Source organism: Notolabrus celidotus, chromosome 15 (assembly GCF_009762535.1).
Source record: "Notolabrus celidotus isolate fNotCel1 chromosome 15, fNotCel1.pri, whole genome shotgun sequence".
In the NCBI taxonomy this organism is placed as follows: Eukaryota; Metazoa; Chordata; class Actinopteri; order Labriformes; family Labridae; genus Notolabrus; species Notolabrus celidotus.
The window spans coordinates 27,453,614-27,479,593 of NC_048286.1; the positions used below are offsets into that span (position 1 = coordinate 27,453,614).

A 25,980-nucleotide genomic window follows, 5' to 3' on the forward strand; every position below is an offset into this window, starting at 1 on the left:
TAAAGTATTCATCTTATCAAATGAGACAAAGAGTCAACAAGTCCCTAAAAGCTACAGGTTGAGCATCAAATTAGCATCAAACAGCTTCCTTGATTTGATAAAAAATGATGATTACATCACTTACATTGGTTTTCAAAGTGAGTATATCACTGGTCCTGCCCCAGAGTCCAGACACACCGAGTTGCATCAGGGCACAAAAATGTTCAGCTCAGCGACCATAGGGCTGTAATTACATAGGAGCACTGCTGAGCGCTGCAGGATAAACGTCAAGATGGGAGCGATGGAACAAGAGAACAGAAGAGGGCAAATGCATGATTTACAGCTAAGTGAGAGAAGGAAGGGGTCAGTTACAAGGAGAAATAGAGAGTATGGACGCTGAAGCAGAAGAGAAGCATATATGCAGGATTAAAGAAAGGGTGGTCATCTCCTCCACGGCATTAAGGGAAATCTTTCATTATAGAGACTACGTTAGTTGCTGACATGTGAGTCCTCTTTTGTGTGTCCTTGCTTTGACTCGGGTAAATGAGCAGATCTATCCATGTCAAATGCAATGACTGACCCAGACCTAAACATGCTGTGACTGACACCTCGTGGATTTTCAGTGTAACTGCATATTCAACTCCTGAAACGCAGATCCACCTAAGACTGACTTTGAACCCTCTAACTCCAAACCCCTTACTAAGTAGAACGGAAAAGAAACTTCACAATAAAATCAAATCTCAGTTTTTATTATTTGTACATTCACCACTGATAGGCGTACTCAAAGAAGAAATTAAAAAACAAAAACAAACCTTGGTACTAAAATGATAAAATAATGATTAAAAAACAATATTAAAACCATTGTTGAGAAAACTCTTACTGCAACCTCCCCTCTCGGGCCTGTATCCACACTACAGGGTGAGAGAGCAGGAAGAAGAGGAGCGAGGAAGAAGAGAATCAATGATAAGGACATAGTTATATTTTTTTTGTCAGGTGTGACAAACAAAGAGTCTCCCTGCTTAGAGAATCATTTCGTCTTTTAACAGAAACGAGGGAGAGAGGAACACTGCATTGCCTTAGTAGTTATTCCACACCTGTCCAAAAATACCCCAGAGCTGCCTTATTTAAAGACTTGATTTTGACTTTTCTCATATGTCTGTACAAAAGGCTAAACAAACCTTTCCAATAATGTTAGATGCAAGTCTCTGCACAAAGAGCAGAGTTTTATCTTTAGGCAGGACTGGCAAGAAGAGTCTTGGACTACAAGCAGCAGCAGAAGGATTCCTCGTCCAAACTGCAGAGCTGTTAAAACACTAAGGCGACGACAATTGATGCAAATTATAATTGGCACCTACACTTTGGGGTAAATGGGGAACATTGGGGTGGGGGGAATCTTTAAAAATTACCCAGTGTGCCATACTGCTATGCCGTCACAACAAATACCAAAGAAAATAAAGAAGCAAATGAATAAAGAATTATCAAACCTCGACAGAAACAAAACGTACAGCACTCTGGGAAACAACACTGCAAAAAATCATGGTCCCCTTTAAGCATGACTGTGTAGGTGTGAGATGTGCTTTAAAAAAGGTGACATTTTGAGAGGCGGTGACGACATCAGTTGGTCCTCTGTTGGGTCTTAGTTGTAACAAAGTACATGTAGTGAAAGGCAAATGGAAGAGATCTCTAGGACAGTTCCAACTGTTGATTGGCCGTTAACGCCGCCTTTCTCGAGGATCACTGCGGCTGCGTGAGCGTCGGCCCCCGCCGGTCCCGCTTCCGCCCGGTCTACGGTAGCCATCCCTGCGTTTGTCATTTTCCCTCTCCCTTTCCCGCTCTCTCTCCCTCTCCCTGTCCCTGTCCCTGTCCCTACCCCGGTCTCGTTCTCTATCCCTCTCTCTGTCTCTGTCCTTGTCTTTCTCACCCTCACTGCGCTCTCCAGCTGAGCCGGCTGCAGCCTTCATCTTCTCTTTACGCTCCTCCTCTTCCCTTTTTTTGCCCTCCTCCTCTTCTTGCTCCTTCCATCGCTTCTGTCGCTCCTTCATCCGTTCTGCTCTGGCAGCTTCCCTCTGAAGAAACTGGAATGAAGAGGAAAACACAGAGCAGGACCTTTAAGACTTGGGTACAGACTTTAATTATAAAAGCAGGTTAATTAAAGGAATGTATTAAAAGTAGCAGACTGGTTTGTGTCTCACCTGTTCATCTGTAAGTGGAAGCCAGTATATGCAAGGAGCCGCTTTAGTTTTGCGGAAAAGATCATCAAGCAGCTTTGCAGGAGGATCCTCGGCTGCTTTTTCTACAAAAATGAACATTAAGGTTGAAGTGGTTACTTACAGTTTCTTTTATCAAGTATTCTGTGGATTACTCTGCGATACACTCTTCTGTTTTAAACGTCAAATGTCTTATCAAATGAGACAAATCCCTACAAGTTTCAAGGTTGAAATCAGCATCAAACAGCTTGATTTGATAAAAATGATTACATCAGTTACGTTGGTTTTCAAGATGTGTACATCAATGCATCTCTTACCTTTTTTCTCTGTCCTTTTCTCTTTACTCTTTCCCCTCTCCTTGCGTCGTCTCTCCCTGGAGCGCGATCTCTTGGCACCTTCCTTCTCTTCTCCAGGTTTTCCAAACTCTTTGACCTTGTCACGGTCCCACTCCCGGTCTGCTCGAGCCCTCTCCCGGCGCTCCATCTCACGCTCGCGCTCGGCCCACTGATCTCGCTCTGGGATCAGAGAGGGCAGGCCTGAGGTTCGACCGCGGCCCTGATCCTCTGCTCCGGGTCTGTCGGCTGCACCCAAGCTTTTGTGGAAGTCCAGCTACAAAAGGCAGAGACAGTTTCAGGCTACAGATGGCAAAGCAATGTGGGTGGAAGAGAAAAACAGAAGGGTAAAAATCAGGTGTTACCTCATCCTGCTGGCAGAAGTCTACACTCAGGACTTTAGGGTTACTCTGAGGCCATTTAACTCCATGAAGAGCTTCCCGTGTAGCGGTGGCTTCTTCTGAGCTGCAGTACTAAATAAAGAAGGGAGAAAAGAGCTCAATGAGACGCTGCAGAACCGAAATCTATCTGGTTCAAAGCTTTAAAAAAACAGAGTAAAATCACTTAAAAATAACTCACAGTGACGTAGCAGTGAGACTTGATTTTGTCGATCCAGAAGCCTTCGTCCACCAGGGTGCCAGTTCTGCTGAGCAATTCTTTGAGTTGCCCAAGAGTGAACGGTCTCACCTACACAAAATATTAAAAAATCTCTCATCAAAAGATTGACTTACACAGTTAAAAATAGAGTGAGCAAGAAACTACAATCTGTTCTGGGACATCCTGCATAGAACACACATTCTCCTGATTCAACATGTAGAAAAAGCAAAGTCAGTTATAGACAGCAGATTGAGATGTCACAGGTGGATCAACCTGCAAGTGAATCACTGCAGTACAAGAAGACAGTGGGATAGAGCTCTCTCTCTCACCAGGTTGCAGATATGAACAATGCTGGAGACTTTGCCCCGAGGTGGCGAGGGCTGTTGAGCCGTGCGGACAGGGTCATCGATCGTGATGGAAACACCTGTTTTCTGCTGGCTGATGGAGCGACGAATGAGGGTGTCGCTGGGTGTCACTAAGTATAAGAAGGACAAGAGTCAACACATCATCTCTGTTACACACAAACACTTTGCTCATAGTTCTAGAAATGTAAGAACACTGAATCAACAGTTTTGGTAAGTTTACTTTTGGCAAATATCTTGAAAATAGAATTCTAAATCTGTTTGTGAAAATAATTTAACACTAGATGAAGGAAATCTGTTGACGCAGCAATTACCAGTGTTGATTTCTACATCATGGCTGGTATGTGATGGAGACTGGGTTTCCTCTGCCTCAGTAAATGAGGCGTCCATCTTCTCTTCATGCTCCCTCGTCTTCAATCTGTCTCCCTGCAGGTAGTCTTCCTCAAGCTCCTCGAATCTGCTCCTCTTCACATCTTTCTGTCCATTCTCTTGGCTATCCGAGTGCACCACCTGTAATAGAAAGAAGGCATTAACACATGACACTGTGATGACAGTTCCTTACCCGTCGTTCATGTAAAACAGATGAGAAGTGTGGACAAACCTGTGTGACAGTGCGTCTGATCTGAAGGTCCTGGTCAGAGCGTTCCCTCTCTTCATCCTCAGCCCCGGAGAGGACAGCCTCCTCTGGGTGCAGGTCCACTACTGCGTCCTGGCCGAGAGATGGCCGAATGTCAGGGATCAGAGACTGGCGGCAAAGAACACAGATATAGAACAAGATGAATTGGCCTGCTCAATATAGGTCATATGTAGGTGCACCTAAGCAACCAGGGCGTAACATCAGCCTTACTACGCTGCAAATACCTTGAGAGAATCTGTGGTGATGCTGATTGAAGGTTTCTTGGCAGTGACCGCTGCGCTGGAGCCCCACCTCCTTTTGCGACCAGCTGCACCTCCAGACTCCTGCTCTCCTTCTGCACCTCCAGAGCCTGGGGAAGATTTACTGCCTGATCAGACAAGAAACAAACAAGTAAACAACAAAAAACACATTTACAGAATACCTGTAAATGGATCTTAAATCCTTACTCATTTCCCTAACATGTTTTTTTAAGAAGACATGATGGGAGCCCTGAATTACACATCATTTCAGGTTTCTCCCTCATTCACTTCTAAACCTTGACTAATGCCATATACCCTTCATACTCTGCGAGAGAGTAGATTTTGTTTAAACGCAGTTTATAATTAGTTAGTGTTAAATTGTCATTAATAAAAAGTACATAAATCTCATTTGTATCTTGATTACTTTCTGTTTAATAAACACAAAAACACAAAAAATGTTAATAGACGAACCGTTTAACTTTTTCTGTGACATGCCCATTTTTATGAGCTGAAGGCAGATTAATGTTTCTATTTGCACGTTAATTCCGGGAAAAAAACAGTGCTGGTATTCTAGCGCTTCGTATCAGAATATTTCTTGAAGATATCCTCAAATACTTGATATCATGAACACTGAACGACCTAAAGGTCTGCTTATTAATTGTAGATTTCTTTTTTTTTTTAAAGTTATATTTTTGCCTTTATGGATAGGACAGCTGAAGGGAGACAGGAAACGTAGAGAGGGGATGACATGCAGCAGATGGTCGCCGCCTGGAGTCGAATCAGGGACCTCTGCGACAAGGACTATAGCCTCTGTTATTGGGGTGCTTAGACTGCTAGGTCACCAGCGCACCTAATTGTAGATATCTAAGGTTTGAAAATAAGGTTTGCAAATCCTCTTGATATTGTCTGTATGATTTATTTATGAATTATATATTTTCAATGACCACATAGTAGACACCCTGTAACACACACACTTCTACCAGGTTTTTCCTTTTGAAATGGCAAAAAGAAGGTATGTTATTATATGTTATCGTATGTTATCAATATTATAAGTTTGATTTCAGTCGGGGCAGATGTCTGTCTAACATGAGTCTGGTTCTGCTCAAGGTTTCTGCCTGTTAAAAGGAAGTTTGTCCTTGCCGCTGTAACTTGCTAAATACTGCAAAGTGCTCTTCTCATGGTGGATTAAGATGAGAGCAGACTGAGCCCTGTCAGTAAGATGGGACTGGATCTTATCCTGTCTTCATGTTGGGTCTCATAAGAGGTCTAGACCATACTCTATGTTCTATTATTAACATGTTTGTAAAAGCATCTTGAGATAACATTTGTTGTGATTTGGTGCTATACAAATAAAGATTGATTGATTAAAACAGGATCGTAAAAAATATCTAGTGAGAGCCAGCAGGAAGTCAATTTCCAAAGGTTTAATATTTTAAGTTTAAAGAAATGATAATTCAATTCAATTTTTAAAAAAGGAAAGCAAGATGGCAGGATATACTTACTGCTCAGAGAGATCTTACGAGCCGAGAAGGCCTTTGGTGTCTGAAACACAAGATAAAAACAACCCAACATACATGGGAGAGGTAAGTGACAGGCACGGCAGGTGGACACTAAAGGTAAAGGACAGGTTGGAAGAAAGGTGAACAATAACAGGAAGATGGAGAGTAGGGACTGAGAGAGTCAATGATAGAAACTGCTGTGCTTTTTTTTCATATTCAAGTCTACTCAATGGCACCAAACTGTGTCTGTGTACTGCAGGTGGTTTAGAATTACAGATTACAGGGAAACTGCAGTTGCAGAGTCTATCATGTAGAAAAGATCTGCAGTTTAAGTTTCTGTGCTACATTTTTGTTTCTTGAAAAATAAGAAGAGAAACATGAAGTCCAATGAGCCTCATAGAAGTTAATCCAAACTAAGATTAGAAATGATAAAACAGCTGTTTGAATCTATCGTCATTAAACTGCAGAACCCACAAGTATGAGTAATGTTCTTGAACAAGCTGTTTCTCCAAACAAAGATGTGTAACTGGAAACTTAGCACTTTACTTCATGAAATATAACAGAGTAAACATCTACTTATTCCCTGGTACCACTGACACCTGATCCTTACTGGTTTGGAAATGGCCCAATCACGACTGCATGTATGTATCTAGGCAACAAGGGTCCAATCAAAGGTGGCTGAGATGTTTGGATGGAAATCTGAAAGCTGGCTGTCTGGCTGGCAGGTTGGTTGTAATAGTTCATTGGGGCAGGGGCTGAGATATTCTTTGAGCCAAAGCAGTCGTTCACAGGTGTTTTGGCATTAGTCCTTTAAAAATGTGGGATGCTCTCAGAACAACACAAAGAAACAAGTCCGATGGGCTGGAAACCAGATGTTGAATGTTGTGAGCAGTCACTATGCACATACATCCTGAGTTTTGATTCCTGTTTTCAGGCCGCAACATGTTCTTTTTCAGTCTCATAGAAGCAAAACTGTGGTGACTTCAGTTGTTGAAAAGGGACCAAAAATGTAAATCCTTCTTCATTTCAAGTAAAAACTGTTCAAGTCCATTGAGTCCAGACAAAAACACTGGCTTCTTATTCAGTATCCAATAACATTATCTGCTGAGGAAATCAGAGTCCAACACAAAAGATTAGCAAAATCCTTTGTGTCCAAAATGTCCTTCCTCCAGCATGCTTCAACGTCAAGCGACGTATCCAGAATACCCCACAGAGGGATTTAAAATGTCTCACAGTGAAGCAAACAGCAGCCTCGACTTGATGTGGGCACATATCCGTACTTTGGAGTCCATGCTCATCCCTTCTTTATGTGGATTTTAAGGGCACTGGGCCTGATTGATGGGTAAAAGGCTAAGAGAGGTCAAGCTCACTGACTAGCCAAACCACTCTTTAAATCTTCAAGTCCAATCAATAGCTCTTGCAAGCCATGTCCATGAAAATGAGGTGGTCATTGTTGCCAGGGGTGTCCCTCTGCAGTGCAGCCCTGGGAACTTAACTGTGGTCAACCCTGGATGCTTGGGGACAGTGGAACAGGTGCAGAAGTGGTAGAAGTAGTACTGGTAGTAGAAGTAGTAGTAGTGGCAGAGGTAGTATGCAGGTACCAAAAGGGGCAATGGAAGAGGCATGAGCACCTTTATAACAAAGCAATCATTTGGGGTTTAAACATCAGCCACAGTGAGAAAACACCCTTGCTGTTTCTTGCTATGACATTGCCAATAAAGATTTCACGAAAAGCCAATTAAAAATATTTCCTACAAACATTCTACCACTTGTGAAAAGGACTTATTAAAGTCTTCAAGCGGATTTATTTCTTAACATAAAGACAAGATTTCCAACATAAGTAAAGACACGTTCAGATTTCCTAGGTAGTAAAATTAACACAATTAGACACAAACACAGAGATTCTATAAGAAATACTTAAATGGGTCTGATCATCAAAGTCCCCAGCTACCAACAGCTTTGAGGACCCCGACGATTCACAGGTCTCCGAGCGTCTTACCTCCTCGCTGGAGTCTGGAAGCTTGTCTGGCTCTGCCATGGCAGTCTCCTTCTCCTGCCTGTGTAGAATGAACAAAAGGGGAACACAAGGGGAAAGGGAACACATGAGAGACTGTATGGATGGAACAATGTTCTCTGTTTTTTCTTCAATCAGATGAGAAAGACAGGATATGTAAATGCAATGGCAAACACATTCATAGTTTGAAGGAGGTAATAAAAAAAAAAACACAATATCAAAGTTAAATAAGTCAATATCACTTTAAAGCTGCTGTTGGTAGGAATGGTGTAAAAAAATGTTGCTTTTTTTCTGCTGGGTTTGGAGAAAAGTTCATAATGCTTATCAGTACTCATCGGTAAGTGCAGTAATTTGAGACCATTGCGAAATCTCTGCGTTTTCCAATGTCTTTGAATCAAGTAATGTTTTTATTCCCCTCGTTCCCCTTATGACGGACCAATCAGAGCTAATCTCCATCTCTTGGTTATGAGTCCGGCACTATCATGACTGCACACGCCAATCTGTGTTGGGTGGCTAAGAGGAAATCTGGTTTGAAGGGATAGTGTTGACATTCAAAGTCCCTGGCTGTTTTCGAAACCGTACTATACTAGAAGTACGTAGTAATCTGGTCAAGATTCAGTATGTAGCATGTAGCAGGTGAAAAAGAGCAAAATCTGAAGTATGCCAAAAAACGGATGTCTACTGATTCAGGAAAAGTTCACAGTACGCATTGGATCAGTCTCCCTCACGGACTGTTTCCCACAATGCACAGCGCTTGTTCTGCTTTTTCTTTTCTCTTCTTTTTTGACCAGGGGAACTCAGTTTTTAGATGCTGTTAAAATTATTAAATTCCATATAAACCACTTCCTAAATTTTTAAATCATAAGTGGATGCTAAAGAAGCAGTTTTGCTATCAGCTTGGCCGTTTTCTTCCGCTTTCCGAATTCGGAAATTCAGTGACATCTGGCCCAGCGTACTGCAACACAGATCCAACAGAACAGTCATACTACAGACTAAATTCAAACGCAGTTTGTAGTAGGCAGGATCTATGGGATCTATGGTATGGTAAGTAGTATGTTTCGAAAACAGCCTCTCTCTGGACAGATGTTTACTCTGTGATGACTAACAGCAGTTTTAAAGTAAAAATCTGAAAAGGTCGTAATTTTTTCAAAATATGGGGAGAAATTTTCAAATGCAAAGCAAACTGAGTTCATTTAAATGATTATTAATTATTCTATTGTTATTCATGGAGGTAATTATGGAACCATAACAATGATTTTAATTTAAAGATCCACAATGTAAAAAAAAATAAAAACAGTAGTTGATATTACTCCACTAAGATATACGGACAGCAGCCATAGTGAAGCCACAATAGGAACAGCTTGGCCGCATCACTAAGTGTTGACATCAGTCACATTGTCACAAATACGCTGCTCTTAATTCTCCAGTGAGGGTCGAAGAACTGAACCAAGCAATGCAGAGCCGCCGCAGTCCTCCTTCAGACCCGCTGAGTCCGTCCAGACCGTTCACTGTGGGACCGGATCAGCAAGACCCGCACAGACCGCTGCCCAGGATCGAGCCTCACGTTCTTGTGTCATCCGCGCACACGTGAATCCTGACTTGCATTAACTTTAAGTTAAAACGCTGCAGACAGACAGACAGACAGACAGGCTGAAGCTGCTGCTGCTGCTGAAGCTGCTGCTAAAATGACTGCGACGCAACGAGGCAGCTCTCTCCCTTCCTCCTCCTCCTCCTCCTCCTACCTTCCTCTCAGCAGAGACTACTCCTCACTGAATGCTCTCATGTCCGCGGAGCTGACAGACAAACCCCCGCCTTCTGTTCAGCTGAGCCGCTGGATGAGAACCACAGGCCGGCATCAGCAGCAGCTATAGAGACATCGACGGCGCTCAGCCATGTTGGAACGAATGAGAAAATAATGATCGTGTGAATAAGGACCCACATCTGCTCAGACACACCGGCTTCAAGGCAGCCTCATCAATCGCCTGCTGGGAAATCCAATACCTTCAGTCTCCTATCTTATCGTTTGATCATACATTGCTTTGCAAAGTATGCAAACAACCGGGTTGTGGAGGAGAGGGAGTCTATCGATTAGATGGCATTAATGTTTAATGCTTGGAAAGCAACATACAGCAATGGGCATAGACTACACCGTTCAGTGCAATACTGTGGGGGGAATATAATTGGGACGTTTCTTTGAAGCATTCATAGTCATTTATCTTTTTTTAAAATTTCTATCCATAAAAGGGTCAATTCTAATTTCAGGCAATTTTTTTAAGAAAGGAAAAAAAAAAATCTAGGAAGAAAAAGAGGGTTGAAACAACTGGCAGTGCTACCAGAGTACTGCAACATAACTTGATATCTATAGTTTCTTATAACTTCATAACTTCCATACTAATAAAGATAATGTATTGCAGCTACTGGGGATGCATCTCGCTTGGCTGGAAGTGAAGCTTTCAGCAGTGTGTCTGCCCCCTGGTGGCTGGCTGCAGTATAGGTAAAAAAATCTGCCAGTCCAACTTTAAAAAATAAATACACGTCGTACGAATGTTTCTCACATCTGTATGCTGTGGTGATATGTAGTTAGTATTTGACTGTTTTGTGTCCATGGCCTCTTTTTTCTGAAAAGTTTCTTTTTCGTTAGCTATTAGAGTTTAAAAACGGGGTTTTACTTCTGGGTTTCCTTTGAAGTTTCCTGTACGGCGGCTGTGAATCAAAGGACACACAGCGTCTTGTGACGCTACACTGTAGGGCGGAGCTCGTTACAATGGCTTCACAGGCTATGGCTGCACAATGGCGGCGCCCAGGAGAGGGATTTTTTGGCTTCAGAACTGTACAACGGGAAGAGGCGGGGCAACGCTGTCCATTTTCATTTACAGTCTATGGTTGCAGCTACTAGGGATGTAACGATACACTCAACCCACGATTCAATTCGAATCCTGATTTTTGGTTCACGATATGATTCACTCACGATTCTCTAACAATTTTCAAGAAAACTGTATTGAACTCAGAAAATTTAAACATTATTTTATTTCAATTCTCAGATATGGATAGTTGCAATATATATTTATTCTCTTATATTTCTTTGTAAACAAAGTAATCCTTCATTTTTAAGGTGTGTTGTAACTCAAATAAAACCACTCCAAACTTTTTTTAAGTACCTTGCAAAAATAACAAAAAATTACCACACAAAAATACCTTGCTGGAAAAACTCAGAACAATTATCAAGAAATAAAAAGTGAACAATTCCAAAATGAAAGTATTTAATATTAAAACAAATAAGGTAAATCTCTTTGAATTGGGCATGTAAATTTCAAGTATTCTCCTTGATTGATCTTTGGAAATGTTAATGATCAATTATTGTTTAATCATTTAAAAAACGCATTTGTCAAAAATAATGCCAAATGCGTTTTTCCTCCCTAAATCGAATTTTCCTTCATAACACAGTGTATATAACTGATGGTGATAAACAGCTACGGATCATATTGAGGTGTTCAAAATGTTAACACGCTGAATATCAACGTGAGGAGCAGGCTTATGAATAACCTCTGTGGATGCATGGTCATAGAGTTAAGACTCAGACTTCAACATGTGGATTTACTGTGACAGGACAACTGAACAGGATCATATTTTAGACTCACAGTGTCCAGTTTTCTGTCTACTCGTTCTTATTGAGAAAAATAAGCATGCGTACGCGGTCATGTGTCAGTTGGGAGTGCAACCGGGTCAGAATCAGTCCAGCTGCAGAGAAAAAAGTGCTCTTGGAAACCTGTCACTCAGCTTCAGCCCCGTGCTGAGTATCTCAGCTGTGTACAGTCAGCTGATTCTGAAACATGCTTTAAACTTAAAACACCTCCACTCAGCGAGAGACCAGGGAGCATGATGTTGAACAAGCTGAGTATAATGCAGATAGCACCTTCTAATGTTAAAAAATGATATCCAGATAGAAATTATGTCAAATCGATTTTAATCCACCCGTATTTGTATCAAGTTTTTTACCGATTTGCGATTTATTGTTACATCCCGAGCATCTACCAACATACTGTAACATTTTTCCCCCTGTGCACAATCTGTGTTTTAAATGTTGGATTCTATAGTATTTCAGGTGTATATTAAAAGTATGCAACAGTGGCACCAATTCTGCTGCAATGCAAATGTTTGAAATAAAGAAGCAGTTCCTACACTTTTAGTGTTTCCACATGTCACTTTGAAAACCCTCTTATTCAGAGTTATTCTCTTTCTGACACTTCTGGTGTGAGTCTTTGTAAAGACAAATAACCATGTGCATTAAAAGTAGAGAGGTTCACTACAATGACAATGTCCTTTACTATCAGAATGAAATTAATAAACACACAGGTACACCTCCAAGGCTTGAACAAATGATAAAGAACAGATTTTCATCCATATCACAGAAACACTGTAAGGAACAATCATACATAGTATATTTTTCCCTGATAAAGGTAACAGTAACTGTTTCCTCCCAGATCCCTTTCTTAGGATAGACATGTAGAATAGATTCTACACTGAAACACTCCCTTGCTCACTCCTCCCATTGGTGGAGCTCCAGATGTGACAGTGATCTTTAAGACAAATAGCTGCTGTGATAAGGGGTGTAATGGTACACACAAAATTCGATTTACAGTAAGGGGGACAAGGAATGACTCCTACGACAGCTCCGGCCCGTAGGCCAGCTCAGATTTATTTTTTATATTTTAAATGAAACACCATAAAATTAAGATTTTTAAAAAATTAAAAGACGAGGCAGTAGAATCATGCAGGATACAAAAACCCCCTCCACCCACCAAATGCTGGTAGATTTTACTTTTGGTACGTTTAAAAGGTCTATCACCTCATAAAGGGTAAACATTTACACCTTAATAGTCATGTTATTAATAAATCACTATTTTACTGCATTCTTGATGTAGATGTAGCAGGTGCACCATGAAGGCTGACACACAGGAACACCACGCACCACTATTTGCTTCTCCTGATGTAAAGCTACTTGACTGAAACAGGATTACTGGGATTAAGACTGACAGAGCTACAAGCTGAAGGCTCATTTTAGGTCTGTTTTCTATGGCCCCACAAAAGACTTGATATGTATTCATTTCGAGGTGACATGATCTACAAGTGCTCTCTACAGCTTCTCCTGCTCCTTATTGACACACACACAGATGGTCACAGGTAACCACTGTTTGAAATCACAGTGCAACACTGATAATAGGTGAAGAGAATGTGAACTCCGTATGTGTTGAGGGGATTTGATGAGAAAGACGTGCTAGAAACCAATGTTTCAGTGTGCTACACGACCAGCGATGCACATTGTGTCTGTGTGGTGCACACCTGTTTTAGTTCAGTGTGGGGACCTTGGATTTGCATTTCCTTTGGGTCTTCGCTGAACTGTTTCGGTATGCATCTGCAGAGAATCGAAAGTGTACTGTACAACGTGTACTTTTACACCCCGAGCTGTAATGCATGAGAAGTATGATCCTGTCGTATGATTTATCATGTTTTAACATCAAAAACTCCCATCAATGCGAATTCCTTTGCACACAACAACCACTCACTGAATAGAAAAACACATTTGGCTATTAATTAATTTTTCTGTGCTCGTGAAAAAACATAACACTGCAAGATGGCAGCCTGTGAGGAAGGGGACCTGCTCCTAATGAAGACATAAGATTCATTCTAATGATTTTTTATATTCAGGTGATTTTACACTCATTTTAACAAACTTATGAATATCACATCACAGATCTACAAAGTCTGCTCTACTTAATGCCACTAAACACTACACACTGCACTTTTAAGGATCTATTAAGCAAAAGGGCAGGACCAGCAAGGTCACAGTCCAGTTAGATGGAGATTGTCTAAGATGAGCATCAAAAGGCTTCAAACAACTTGACAACTTTTGTGAAACTGTTTCAAAAGATGAAGTAATACAAGCATCTTATAAAAGAGTAGAATGACCCTCTCTAACTTCTGCAGATCTGCTGTAGATTTGATCGACTTTGAGGGACATCTTATGCCAAATAGAGCTCACTTAACAGCGGGCACTCTGCTTACACTGCTGTAGGGTTCAATCACCAGTCAGTGCAACACTTAAACACAGACATTGAATAGCCCACTAACCTGTGTTTGTCTTGTTCCTCCTCTCCCTTGCTGTCCTTCCTCTTCATCTGCGTCTCGTCCCTGGATGGTGCTTCGATGAGTGGTTCCTTCACAAAAAAATATGAATACAACGTTGGTTTGAATTTTTACGTTAATACCAGCACAGGGAAAATAAAAAACACATGAAGCACTCTGGAGATTTTTAATTTAGGTTAACATATTTCTTAGAATTGAGACTTCTGTGAAAAACAGCCACACACACTTTGTGCCAAAGATGTTTCTGAATGACCTGTGAGCAACTGACCTTGGCCTGTCGGTCTCCATCAGCAGCTGTGTCACTCTTCTCGACAGATTTCTGCGGGGAGGATTTTTTAGCTTCCTTTAAACCCTTGTCCTTAGCATCTAGTGTCACCCTGTGCTGTGGTGAGGATTCTCTTCCTGGTTTCCCTTCCTAAATGAAACAAAGAACAGAGAAATATTACATGCATCAATTAGACAAGGATCAATAACTGGCTTAAAATTGCCCATTTACCGTTTTTGTACCTGTTCATCTCACACTTCACTGATTCTATCCACTCATGTATTCTTAACAGGATTCAGCTTTCTGAATAATAAGAGGTCCTGAAGAGTGTTTTGTGAATGCTACGTTTTAATGGGTTAGTGATCAACAGTCAAATCGGACTCGTGTGCAAAATCTCCCCCATCTATTTATTAACATTCAGTAATTACTCATCCCTCTCTTCTTACATGTGCTTCTACCCATCTTCTCGGTTCTGTTCTGTACATTTTTTTATACTATGCTACAAGTCTGTAAGATGTTTGTAAGATATGCTTATTTTAATTCTTTAATTTTAATTGGTAATAACTTTTTAATAATTGCTATATATGCGTCAGTTTACTTTATACTGTTTTGCACTGTCTACTTTGCTGCTGTAACACTTTAAATTTCCCCGTTGTGGGACAGATAAAGGATATCTTATCTTATCTTAATCTCTTAACTTTTGTTTTGCAACATAAAATAAAAACAACACACTCAGATCTAGAATCAAGATAGTGGTTCACTGTAACCCTTAAAACAGAAATGGTAACTAACTCGGGCTGTGGCTGAGGCAGAAATGTTGCAATAACTTGCTAATGAAAAGCCAAACTCAGCAGATGACAAGTGCCACAGACGCTGACATCACTTTGAGCAGCCTTGCAGGCTTTAAATGTTTCTGAGTATGTGCAGGATAAACACACACTTTCGCATTGCAGAGGGCCAGATTTAATCTCACAGGTAGAACAAGCGGGATGATAATAGTGTTAAGTGTGACAACACATCAGATGAAGATACAGCAAGCTGGTGTGAGGGAGGCAGATATGGTTGAATAGGACCTCAGCATCTTGAGTTTTTGGTGGTTATGTAAGACAACATGTTACAAACACAGGTACTCTCTGTAAACCATGTAGGACAGCAGAATGATAACAGAGCAGTGTGTTAATTAATAACTATTCTTTAGTATTTGTTCACTCCTAGTCCATTTACCATCACAGTATTTTTATTGCATGTCAGCTTTTTCTTTAAATCTCACAGCCAACGTCAGTTTGTGACTATATCATCTGATTTTAAGAGGGACTTTAAACAAGTATTGGTCAAATAGTCTGACTGCCATAGTGGTTTAAACATAACAAACTGTCTTGGCACAGGGAAAAAATGTAGCTATAAGACAGCAATTCCTTTCCAATAGATAGCTCTGGTTGTAGGGATGCACGGTATTATCGTCATTGGACATCGGTCAACATGCCGAAATAATTATAGGATAAAATAATAGGCTGCTGCACACATGTTGGGCACATGTTTTAAGTTAAATCTGAATTTAAGCAGCAGTCTGAAATTGGCCAAATTTGCCCTGGTTGTGGGTTTTGTTATGATTGTCTCAGGGAGAGCATCATATAAGTTATAAGTAGGATGTATCTTTTTGTATGAATTTTGTTGGAAAGCAATTGTCATAAATAAATTTGCAGTTTTAAGTATTAAGTATTTTTCTTATTTTGCACAAGAAATGAATATTACATAACAAATGTGATAAGAGTATCATCATAATACTGTACGCTAATTCCAATACAGAAGAGAATTGATGATCTCTACAATTAGGTGTGCAGAAAAAATATTGGTATCAGTGATCGGCCAAATGAGTTGTAAAATATCGGCATATTGGATATCGGCAAAAAAAACAATATCGTGGATCCCTATCTGGTTGTATGAATATGCTCACTCCCTGTGTTAAAGATAATAAGCGCTGTACGCCACAGACAGAGGAGAGGTTTCTTCAACACCACTTACCTTTCTATTTCTTGAAGCAGAGGTCTTCTCTTCAGAAGATGATGATGAGCTGGACGACCGAGACGATGAGGACCCCGAATCAGATTCTGAAGAGGAATCATCAGACGATGAATGTCGTCGTGCTTTTCGTTCTTCCTTCTTTGCATCTCTTCCTCTGTGTTGTGAATCGTTCGCTGAGCTTGCCGGACCCCTTTCATCCACTTCTGCTTTTTTGGTGGATTCTGAGGCAGCCTGTTTAATCTTCCCTGAATCTGCTTTGTCATTGTCCTCAGGTATGAGGATTTTTGACCCTTCTTTTGTGGGACCCTTGACAAATTTAGCACTAACAGTGGTCTCCCCGGTCTCTTTCTCAGGCAGAGTCTCCATAGATCCCTCTGGTTTTGTCCGCATCTGTGGATCTTTATGTTCATCAGGGAGCTTGTGTCCTTCCTGTTGTTGTTCTGCAACGTTAGCAATGACAGGTGAGACCCAGGGCTGGGGGGTGTCAGAGAAGTTACGGGGCCGCTTAATAAAAATGGAGGGGGAAGAAGATTGGGGCTGAATTGGAGAGTCTCTAAAGAACCGGAACTTCTTGAATGAGGACTGAGGTGACAGGGGGGTTGCTGACATAGGTGCACCGGATTCTGCTGCTTCAGTCCTGGACACAGGAGCATGGGCATCTTCCTGCTCTCCTGGCTCTGTTGATGGCTTTCTACCTGGTCCTGTGGAGAGGGGGGGAGCAGTGGATGTGAGACCAAACTCACGGCCACGTTTGAATGGAGGAAGGTGACTCTCCCTCTCCTTTTCAGCAACCCTAGATAGCTCTTTCTCCTGCTCCTCCTTTTCATTCTGCATGGTTTTCTCCCTCTCTAACCTTTCACGCTCAAGGGCTCTCTCCCTCTCTTGCTCCTTCTCCTTCCTCACCTCATCCAAGGCTCTCTCTTTTTCAAGTTTCTCCTGTTCTAAGGCTTTCTCAATCTCCAGCTTCTCTTTCCTCTCCTTCTCAGCCCTTTCCTTCTCCATCCTCTCCTTATTTAGAGCTGTCTCTCTCTCCAATTTCTCTCGTTCCAAGGCCTTTTCCCTTTCCATCCTCTCTTGCTCCAGTGCTTTCTCTCTCTGGATTCTCTCCTTTTCCTTCCTCTCTAGCTCTAAGGCCTTCTCCTTCTCCAATCTTTCTTGCTCAAGAGCCTTTTCTCTTTCTATTCTCTCTCGTTCCAGGGCTTTTTGCTTCTCAATCCTCTCTCGTTCCACGGCTTTTTGCTTCTCAATCCTCTCTTGCTCCAAGGCTTTTTCCCTCTCAATTCTCTCTCGTTCTTGGGCTCTCTCCTTTTCTCGTCGTTCTTGCTCCAAAGCTTTCTCTCTTTCTATTCTCTCTTGCTCTAATGCTTTTTCTCTCTCTATTCTCTCTTGCTCCAGGGCTTTCTCCTTCTCTAACCTTTCCCTTTCCACCCTTTCCCGCTCAATCCTCTCCTTCTCCTTCCTCTCAGCCTCCAGAGCTCTTTCCCTCTCTAACCTCTCTTGCTCAAGAGCCTTTTCTTTCTCCTTTCTTTCCTGCTCCAAAGCCATGGCTCTCTCCTGCTCCTCTTTTTCTCTTAGCAAACGTTCTTGCTCTTGGGCCTTCTGCCTTTCAAGCTCTCGCTGTCTCTCAAGTTCCAGGGCCCTCTGCCTCTCCATCTCCTTCTGCCTTTCCAGCTCCTTCTGCCTTTCCAGCTCCTTCTGCCTCTCCAGCTCCTTCTGCCTCTCCAGCTCCTTCTGCCTCTCCAGCTCCTTCTGCCTCTCCATCTCCTTCTGCCTCTCCAGCTCCTTCTGCCTCTCCAGCTCCTTCTGCCTCTCCAGCTCCAAGGCCCGCTCTCGTGCTAAGGCTTGCTCTCGCTCTTCCCTCTCTTTTGCCAAAGCTAGTTCCCTCTCCTGCCTCTCTCGTTCTAAAGCGAGCTCCCTCTCCCGCTGCAAAGCCTTTTCTCGCTCTTCTCTTTCTACGGCCTGTTGTCGTTCAATTCTTTCTTTCTCTAAAGCTCTCTCTCTTTCTTCTCTCTCTTGTGCAAGAGCTCTTTGGCGCTCTTCCTCAATTGCTCGTTCTTGCTCAAGTTTTCTCTTCCTCTCCAGCTCGAGAGCTTTTTCCCTCTCTATCTCAGAGTTCCTCTCTCTGTCCCTCTCTTCAGTTGCAGTGGCTTTTAGCACACTCACGGGTACTTGAATGTGGGATGAATGCGCTCCTAGGACACCCTGGTTGGTGCCTGGAATCATGGGAAATGGTGGCACATGGCCTGCAGTGTTGGCTGTGTGAGTGATGGCAGATACCGGACCCTCTGGAGGCCCTCTGCCAGGAAATGATGTGGGCAAACTGCTGTCCTGTCTATCGCCTTCCGCAACGCCGCCATGCCAACCTGCTCCCGAAAATGCACCTTCTGATGCCATCTTTCTAGCCAGGAGAGTCAGCGGGCCAGGCTTGCGCTCTACATGTCCACCCCTCTGTGGCTCTGGGCTGCTACTGCGGCTGCCGCTGCTGGAGGAACCAGAGCTGGAGGAACTTGGTGAGCGCTGAGCTGGGGCCAAATCTGGACTCGGGGGGCTCTGTTTTGGGGTGTCAGGTAAGGGAAATGACAGCTCTGGAGGTGGGGAGGGAGGAGGTGTTGGCTGGCGAAGCTGAGGGGACAAAAGGGAAGGCATGTGTTGCTGTTGGGGTTGACATGAAGCTCCAGACCGCTCTCTGGTCGTGGGCGCTCTGGCCGGCTCTCTGAGGTTTCTCCTCCGAGCACTGCTGTCCCAGTCATCATCATCACCATCCTCGTCCCCATCGTCGCTGTCATCATCGTCGCTGTCAGCGGGATCTTCATTGGCTGCAGAGCCCCTCTCTGGCCCCCCAGGAATGCGCATCGCCACAGAGGCAGAAGCAGGAGGACCAGACATGTCAGCATCCTGGTTCCTGTTAGCTTCTCCCTCGTTCCCTGCACCAAACAATCCCCCACCACCAGAGGGGCCGGGGGGCTTGTGCTGCTCTGACATTGCTGGTGCAACCTCCTAATGAGGAGAGAAAAAGAGATGAGTTATTTTTGAATTTATGTAAAAGAATGACCCTCCATTTAATTGATGTGGCCAGCAATCTTTACCACAAGTTCCTTTTGAATGTGCAACATCTTTAAGATCACATAAGATATCCGTGCTCCCATGTCTCATTGTAACCATTGAGGTGAAATGATTGAAATATAAATGATTGAAAAAGATATGAAGACAGATTGATGTCTGACCTGGGCTTGGGGAGGACACGTGGTACTGTTGTTGACTTCCTTGTGGTCATCTTGGTCTGTTTCCAAAAGACAAGTAAATAAATGTAGCAAATGTGTCACAGAAATATACAGCGTAGTAACTTTGTAACAGGGGACAGTTATAAAAAAAACTCTTACCATTCGTTTCATAGGCTTCACGAGCCTCTCTCTCCAGACGCTGCCTTAGGAGCTCCTGTTGTTTAGCCAGATACTGCTTGATGAAGCTGTTCTGGCTCATTTCCTCACCAATCTAAATACAGAAAAACCCATTAAAAATATGCTGCAAGCCTTCAGAGCCATTTAAAAGATATTCACAAGACTTTTGCTAATGCTTTCTTTGGCATTAATGAATAAGAGATCCATTTCATGCAAAAAGTCTTCAGGTAATTAAATTTCAGCTTCTTTGAGAAACTTACCTGTGAGTTTGGCTGCAGTCCAATGTGAGCGGTGGAGGTCCTTTGCAGATTCTCCAGCATGAGAGCCTGAAAGTGAAACAAGAGACTTCATAAGTTCAGGTATGGAGACATTTTGCCTTTCAGTCAGCATACAGGAAAGAGTAACAGAGTTGTCCTGTCAGTTCAGAGTCAAACTGATCAAGCAGACCATAAAAGGGGAAGCAAATATTAAAAACTGTGGGGGCAAAGAAGGGTTCTGTGGCAGTGCTAGCAAGAGCTACAAGAGTGTTGATATTCTACCAATTTTGAAATCAATCTCTTCTGTGATCATCTATGATAAGCTGTAAGCCACGCAGCATCCTGTTTTATTCACTTCATGCACACACAAAGATATAAAAAACACTTCTTTAAGTGTATGGTTTAATATCAGTTTAATCCCCAACATTTGAGGCAGTTATGAGCAGGAAAGCACAAAACAAATGATGACTATTACAGCCTATAATGAAAATTAGACTATTCACGGCTGGTGTATACAAGGTGTTAGTGATTGAACCATCAAACTTCTCTACTTTTAGGATTTTAAAATAAGCTGGTAACACTTCCTGTGTGAGATAAGGGTGACACTAGGGGTAATTAATGCCTGGCTTGATGCCAGTATGTACGATATAGTAAACAAATGGTAGTAACCAGAACACACTCTGAACACTGGAAAGAGTCTTTCAACTTCATGACATGGTATATAAAACTGAGCAACCATCCCAGAGTAAACAAACAGACTCACAGGCTCAATGTATTCTGAGATTTGTTCAACCAAAGCAAAATCACTCCATTCAAATGCATGTATCGTTTCTAAATAACACACAGCTGTATGTTTGTATGTGATGACTTTTTGATATTAGATCAACACTAATAAAGCTAAATGCACACATATATGTTAACACTCAAACGTCATTGTGGTTTAAATGGACGTAGTATCCGTGACGTCACCCGTCTGTTTCTGAAGCGCTGTTTTGAAGCCAATTGTCGGCGGGAGTCATATTGGATTCGCTGAACTCAACCTAACTGCTGCCAAGCTAGTGTGAGGTAAAGAGGCGGGGTTTGAGCCTCCTCGCCCACAGCTACAGTGTTCCCGCCTTTCAGTCAAGTCCTTAAATGGGCAAAACTTGTAATCTTAATATCTTCTGAATCGTCGCATTAGAAAAAAATTCATCCCCGTACAGTGTGCTCCGATAGAGAAATTAGCTCTTCAGACCAAAGTTTTTTGAACCAGGCTGTAAACATGTTAATTTCTGCTGTAAAGACCGTCTTTTTTGAATTGGTGTGTATGTGGTTTCCGGTGATTCTGGACGCTCAATGAACTGCAGTTTTTAAAACTTCCACATGGGCTTTAATTCTCGCGGCCGGAGGTTGCCGCTTGGTCCTGACGTATTCGATAAACATATCGCTCTTTGAGTATTTGTACCAAACTATGCAAGCTAGATGGTGTTAGTGTGTATCGCAACAGATCTCAGTGACCATCAACTATTCTCCTCAATCAGTCACAGATGATCTTCCTAAACAGAGGAAACAGTGTAAGATGGAATATATGTTTTATATTCTAGTTAATCATCTGATGTATGGTGATGAGTTGCATCACAATGCATAATGAAAAATAATGTAGATATACACAGCGCTGAATGTTAAAACCAGAGACGATCAAAAGCAAGATTTTAGTTTAAAGTGTTTGCAGATGAGGTTCTTAGTTTGGTAAACAAAGCAGGATATTTGTGTCACACAAGCTTTGAAAAGGCAACAAAGTGCAGAGCTTAAAGCACTGCACTGTATACAACCCATGTGTGCAACTAAACAAAAGGTAAAATGTAAATCACCTGAGATACACTAATGTATTCACAATCTCTCCTTAACATTTCTCATCAATGAGTGGAAGTCAGAGGAAATGTTCTGACAGATCTGGAGGAACTGCTTTTTTCTGTAATGCATCTTGAACATGGAACAATCTTCAAAAGAGCTAAAATTAGTCCCACTGATATCACATTAATTTAAGAGTCCCATCAAGACCATGGTGAGAGAGACATGTGGTGGCTTTACTCTTGAGCCCACCATGTATTTCAGAACATTTTAAAATTGTGTTTTTGTCATATTGTCTTGTTTATGTGTTGGTTATTCTGCATGGCTGCCACCATGGCACCCAGGTGTCTCTTGTTGAGGGATTTTTAGTCTCAAAGGGGCTTCCTAGTAAGAAACTGCAGCTTGTTCAAAACACTACTGCCAGAGTTTTAAAGTTATTTTACTTGTTTTTAAAGCTCTTAACAGCCTTGCTCCTCCGTACATCACAGATCTCCTGTCATTTTATGTTCCAGCCAGTTCACTGAGGTCCTCGAATGCTTCCCTTTTAAATGTTTCTTGTGTGTCTCACACAAGCACCGGTCAGAGGGCTTTCTGTTTTTACGCCCCTAAGCTTTGGAACTTTTTGCCTCTGGACATCAAAACGGCGAGCTTTCTTGGTGTTTTTAAAAGTAGAATTTAGACTTACCTTTTTAATCTAGCTTTTAATTTGGAATAATTTATTTTTAGCCCTGGACTGCATTATTATTGCTTCAACATTTATCTTATCTAATTATTTATTTATCTTTTTATTTCTTGTATTCATCTGATCTTGTTAACTCTTCCTTATTTATAACTTTTCTTTCCACTAGTACTTATTTTATTAATTTTACTGTATTGATTTTATTTAGTTTTTAATTATTTTATTTATAATCATGCCTTTTATAATTTTACCATTGCTGTTATTTTCTGTCTCTCTGTTATTCTGTGAAGCACTTTGGGCTGCATGTTTTTTATGTATGAAAGGTGCTATATAAATAAAGTTGAGTAATACAAATAGATGGATTCAAAATGATAATTTAACCATTTCAAAGCTATTTTCAGGAATGCATGTATGGACCAAGTTGTTGCATATTGATTTGTACACATTAACCACAGTAGCCCTGTCTCAGCCCACATTAGGTCCACTGAGTATTCATCAGACTTTGAGAACATTGGAGCAAATGTTTGCCTTCATAGCTGTGGACCTGTGAAAAACAATGACCGTATCTCTGTGTAAATGTCCTCGAATTATATTTTAGCAGTATTTCTAAGCAGACATGGACCTATGCTATGTGTCTGGAATTCAGTACTGTTGATTTAAGTGTAAATGATCAGTGTTAGGTTAAGTTCCCAGTTGAACTCATGCAGAAAACACTGCTGGGTCCGGGATCACACACACCAGGCCACCGCGTTAGCTAACGAGCTAACAGGACAACATCACCCCGGCACACACTCTCAAAACACACACTAAGTTTATTCAACTCCCTGTGTAGCACTAATTTGTGTTCTTCTGCAAGTTGCAAACACTGCTTAGTCACAGTGTAGTGCATAGAGGCGCATTTTCCGTCCATAAGTGGTCATTTAACCTCGATAACTCTCCTACGCTGCTCGGCAGGAACGACACTCAGTCCTCGGCCCTCGAGAGAGCATCAGCCCGTCTAACCGTTAACGCTCCCTCGCAGAAACACGGCTCCCATACTCCGAAGCAGAACTCACCCCTTTCAGTCTTTTGATCAGCGCATTCTTCTGTCCACTTTTAGACAGTCCTCTCTCCTCCAGGGCGGCTTTTAAGTCCGCAACTCGAAGGGACTGGAGCGGTCTCCCGTCCAGGGTAACGTCTTCGAGATCCGCCATTTTCCGATCCTCTAGTCAGCTCCGAGCGAGAGCGCCGAGCAACGCCTTCCTCCACCCCGCGTCACCGGCGACGACTTCCCCCTTATCTTACACCGAATACACACAAGGTTCATTATTCATTAAGAACCAGAGCAGACACAATTTAAATTCTCTTTATTATTTTGATCAATAACACAATATTATGTCCGTTTAAGTAATTGTATATGCTCTGCGCAAATTCCGCGCAGACTTGATTTCCTTTACAACAACGCTCATTTAAACACTGTTGTATTAGTTAGGTACACAGCGAGACATCTGTTCTCCTGGATTCACCTCAATAATTCATGTTTTACGTTAAAAAAAAAAAAGAAAAGGACACATTAAACCAGTTATGCTAAGTCACAGGGGGGTCAAACATACGGCCCGCGGGCCAAAACCGTCCAGAGTGGTACCAAGCAAGGGAGAGGTTCCCTCGGCTGGTGGTGAAGCTTTCAGCAGAGTGTCTGCCCCCTGGTGGCTGGCTGCAGTATAGGTAAAAAAATCTGCCAGTCAAACTTTAAAAAATAAATACACATCGTATGAATGTTTCTCACATCCGTATGCTGTGGTGATACGTAGTTAGTATTCGACTGTTTTGTGTCCAAGGCCTCTTTTTTCTGAAAAGTTTCTTTTTTGTTTGTTATTAGAGTTTAGAAAACGGGGTTTTACTTCCGGGTTTCCTTTGATTCACAGCCGCCGTAGAGGGAAACTTCAAAGGACACACAGCGTCTTGTGACGCTACGCTGTAGGGCGGAGCCATAGACTGTAAATAAAAATGGACAGCGTTGCTCCGCCTCTTCCTGTTGTACGGTTCTGAAGCCAAAAAATCCCTCTCCTGGGCGCCGCCATTGTGCAGCCAGAGTCTGTGAAGCCACTGTAACGAGCGTCTGCTGTTAACATTACACACTGTGTGACAGGTGACTGGGAAACCTGTGTGCTCGGTGTGTTCGCAGCAGGTTTCAGTGTTTAAAGAATATCATATTTGGCCCAACTATGAGACTCATCATGGCGAAAAATACAACAGTTGTTTTCTAAAAAGATAGTTCATGAAATGTGAACATTTTCAGAATGTACTTTTACTTTTGCACTAAAACAAAGGGAAACATATTGAGTTGTCCTTCTCTATAGGTCATTATGTTATGATTTTACTGTGTTGTCATCCTGAGATGACATAAATTAAACTATTATAATAAACCAGCTTTGCTATCCCGAGATAATAAAAAAAGCAACTTAAAAGTGATTTGATTTGGTGAACAGTAATGCTACCACCAAGCTGAAGAAAAGTGCAAACTATAAACACTGCTTGTGGTAGTGCCCTCACATCCCAACACCACCAATGCATGGCCTACTTACAGTACATGTAACACAAAAATGATCAAGACCGTCAGTAGCAAGACTGTTCTTTTTTTTATTGTCCATGAATGAAACATTTGGTTGTTAACACACAGCAGGGGGGATTTTTTTTCTTCAGAATACACTATTTACTTGTGTACAGTACAAAAACAGTAAAAAGATGAAAGGTCCCACATTGCCCACAGGAGGTTGCCAAAAGCAATATAATCCAAAAGCTCCCTCACAGGAGCTTTAAGTTGTTCAGGGTTTTGTTATCTTATAAAATTAAAGGGTTGTATTTTTTTGCACAGTGGTGTCTGTTGCTTCTCTTTACTTTTTGCAGCTTGAATGGTTGGAGTGTGGAGTGTGCGCCAGTCAGCGACCACAATGGAGACCTTAATGTAAAGGGCTGGAGTTTTTAGCCCATGCAGGGCTAAGATGAAGCAAGTGTTTCAGGAAACAGTGAACAGGGCATCCTCATCTCTTGACATCCCCAGATTGACTTCATACTGAAGGCAGCAAGCAACATGTTGTAAAGAGAAGATGGGAACTAAAGCTCGCCATCCCCAAGCCCTCTGTCCCATAAAAAAAAAGTCAGTTTGAAGTATCAGCTGCTGTGTTAATAATGCACCCTCTGAATAGCAGGAAAAACTTCAGAGTTGACCACACATTACTTTACGCCCTTAACACTTCCAAACTACACCTATTGGTGCACTTCACGTGAATACAGCATAAGAGCAATGCTGCAAAAAGTTTGAGATTAAACCTGAGATTAAAAGTATGTTACATCACTTCTCTTGGTTGATTCTGTAACCGTGCATTTTCTGGTTTTGGAATGTACTTCACGCTGATATAATAAAAAGCTGCACTGTGATAAATTCAACAGTTACAGAACTTCATGAATGAAAACATTACAGGACCTAACATTTCCCAGGGCTGACCTTAAGGTAGTTACATTGTGTCTTCAAACCAAGCT

General features: G+C 41.9%; 1 protein-coding gene across 2 annotated transcripts; it reads right to left on the bottom strand.

The window, feature by feature from the left end:
* Positions 1–712: 712 nt before the first annotated feature.
* Positions 713–23,725, bottom strand: acin1a (apoptotic chromatin condensation inducer 1a). 2 transcript variants are annotated; one of them, XM_034703659.1, is made up of 18 exons: positions 23,517–23,725; positions 19,956–20,021; positions 19,678–19,789; positions 19,522–19,577; positions 16,298–19,294; positions 14,279–14,425; positions 13,996–14,081; positions 7,852–7,909; positions 5,856–5,895; positions 4,339–4,481; positions 4,079–4,222; positions 3,792–3,987; positions 3,445–3,590; positions 3,098–3,205; positions 2,884–2,991; positions 2,504–2,795; positions 2,172–2,272; positions 713–2,054 (listed from the first exon to the last, which is right to left on the bottom strand). In XM_034703659.1, exons 1-18 carry the CDS (start codon positions 23,652–23,654, stop codon positions 1,692–1,694), a joined length of 5,301 nt encoding a protein of 1,766 aa, XP_034559550.1. In that variant the 5' UTR covers positions 23,655–23,725; the 3' UTR covers positions 713–1,691. The 2 variants fall into 2 exon arrangements, with proteins under 2 accessions (XP_034559550.1, XP_034559551.1); XM_034703660.1 differs by having other exon boundaries at positions 4,339–4,463; positions 23,517–23,721.
* Positions 23,726–25,980: the final 2,255 nt, after the last annotated feature.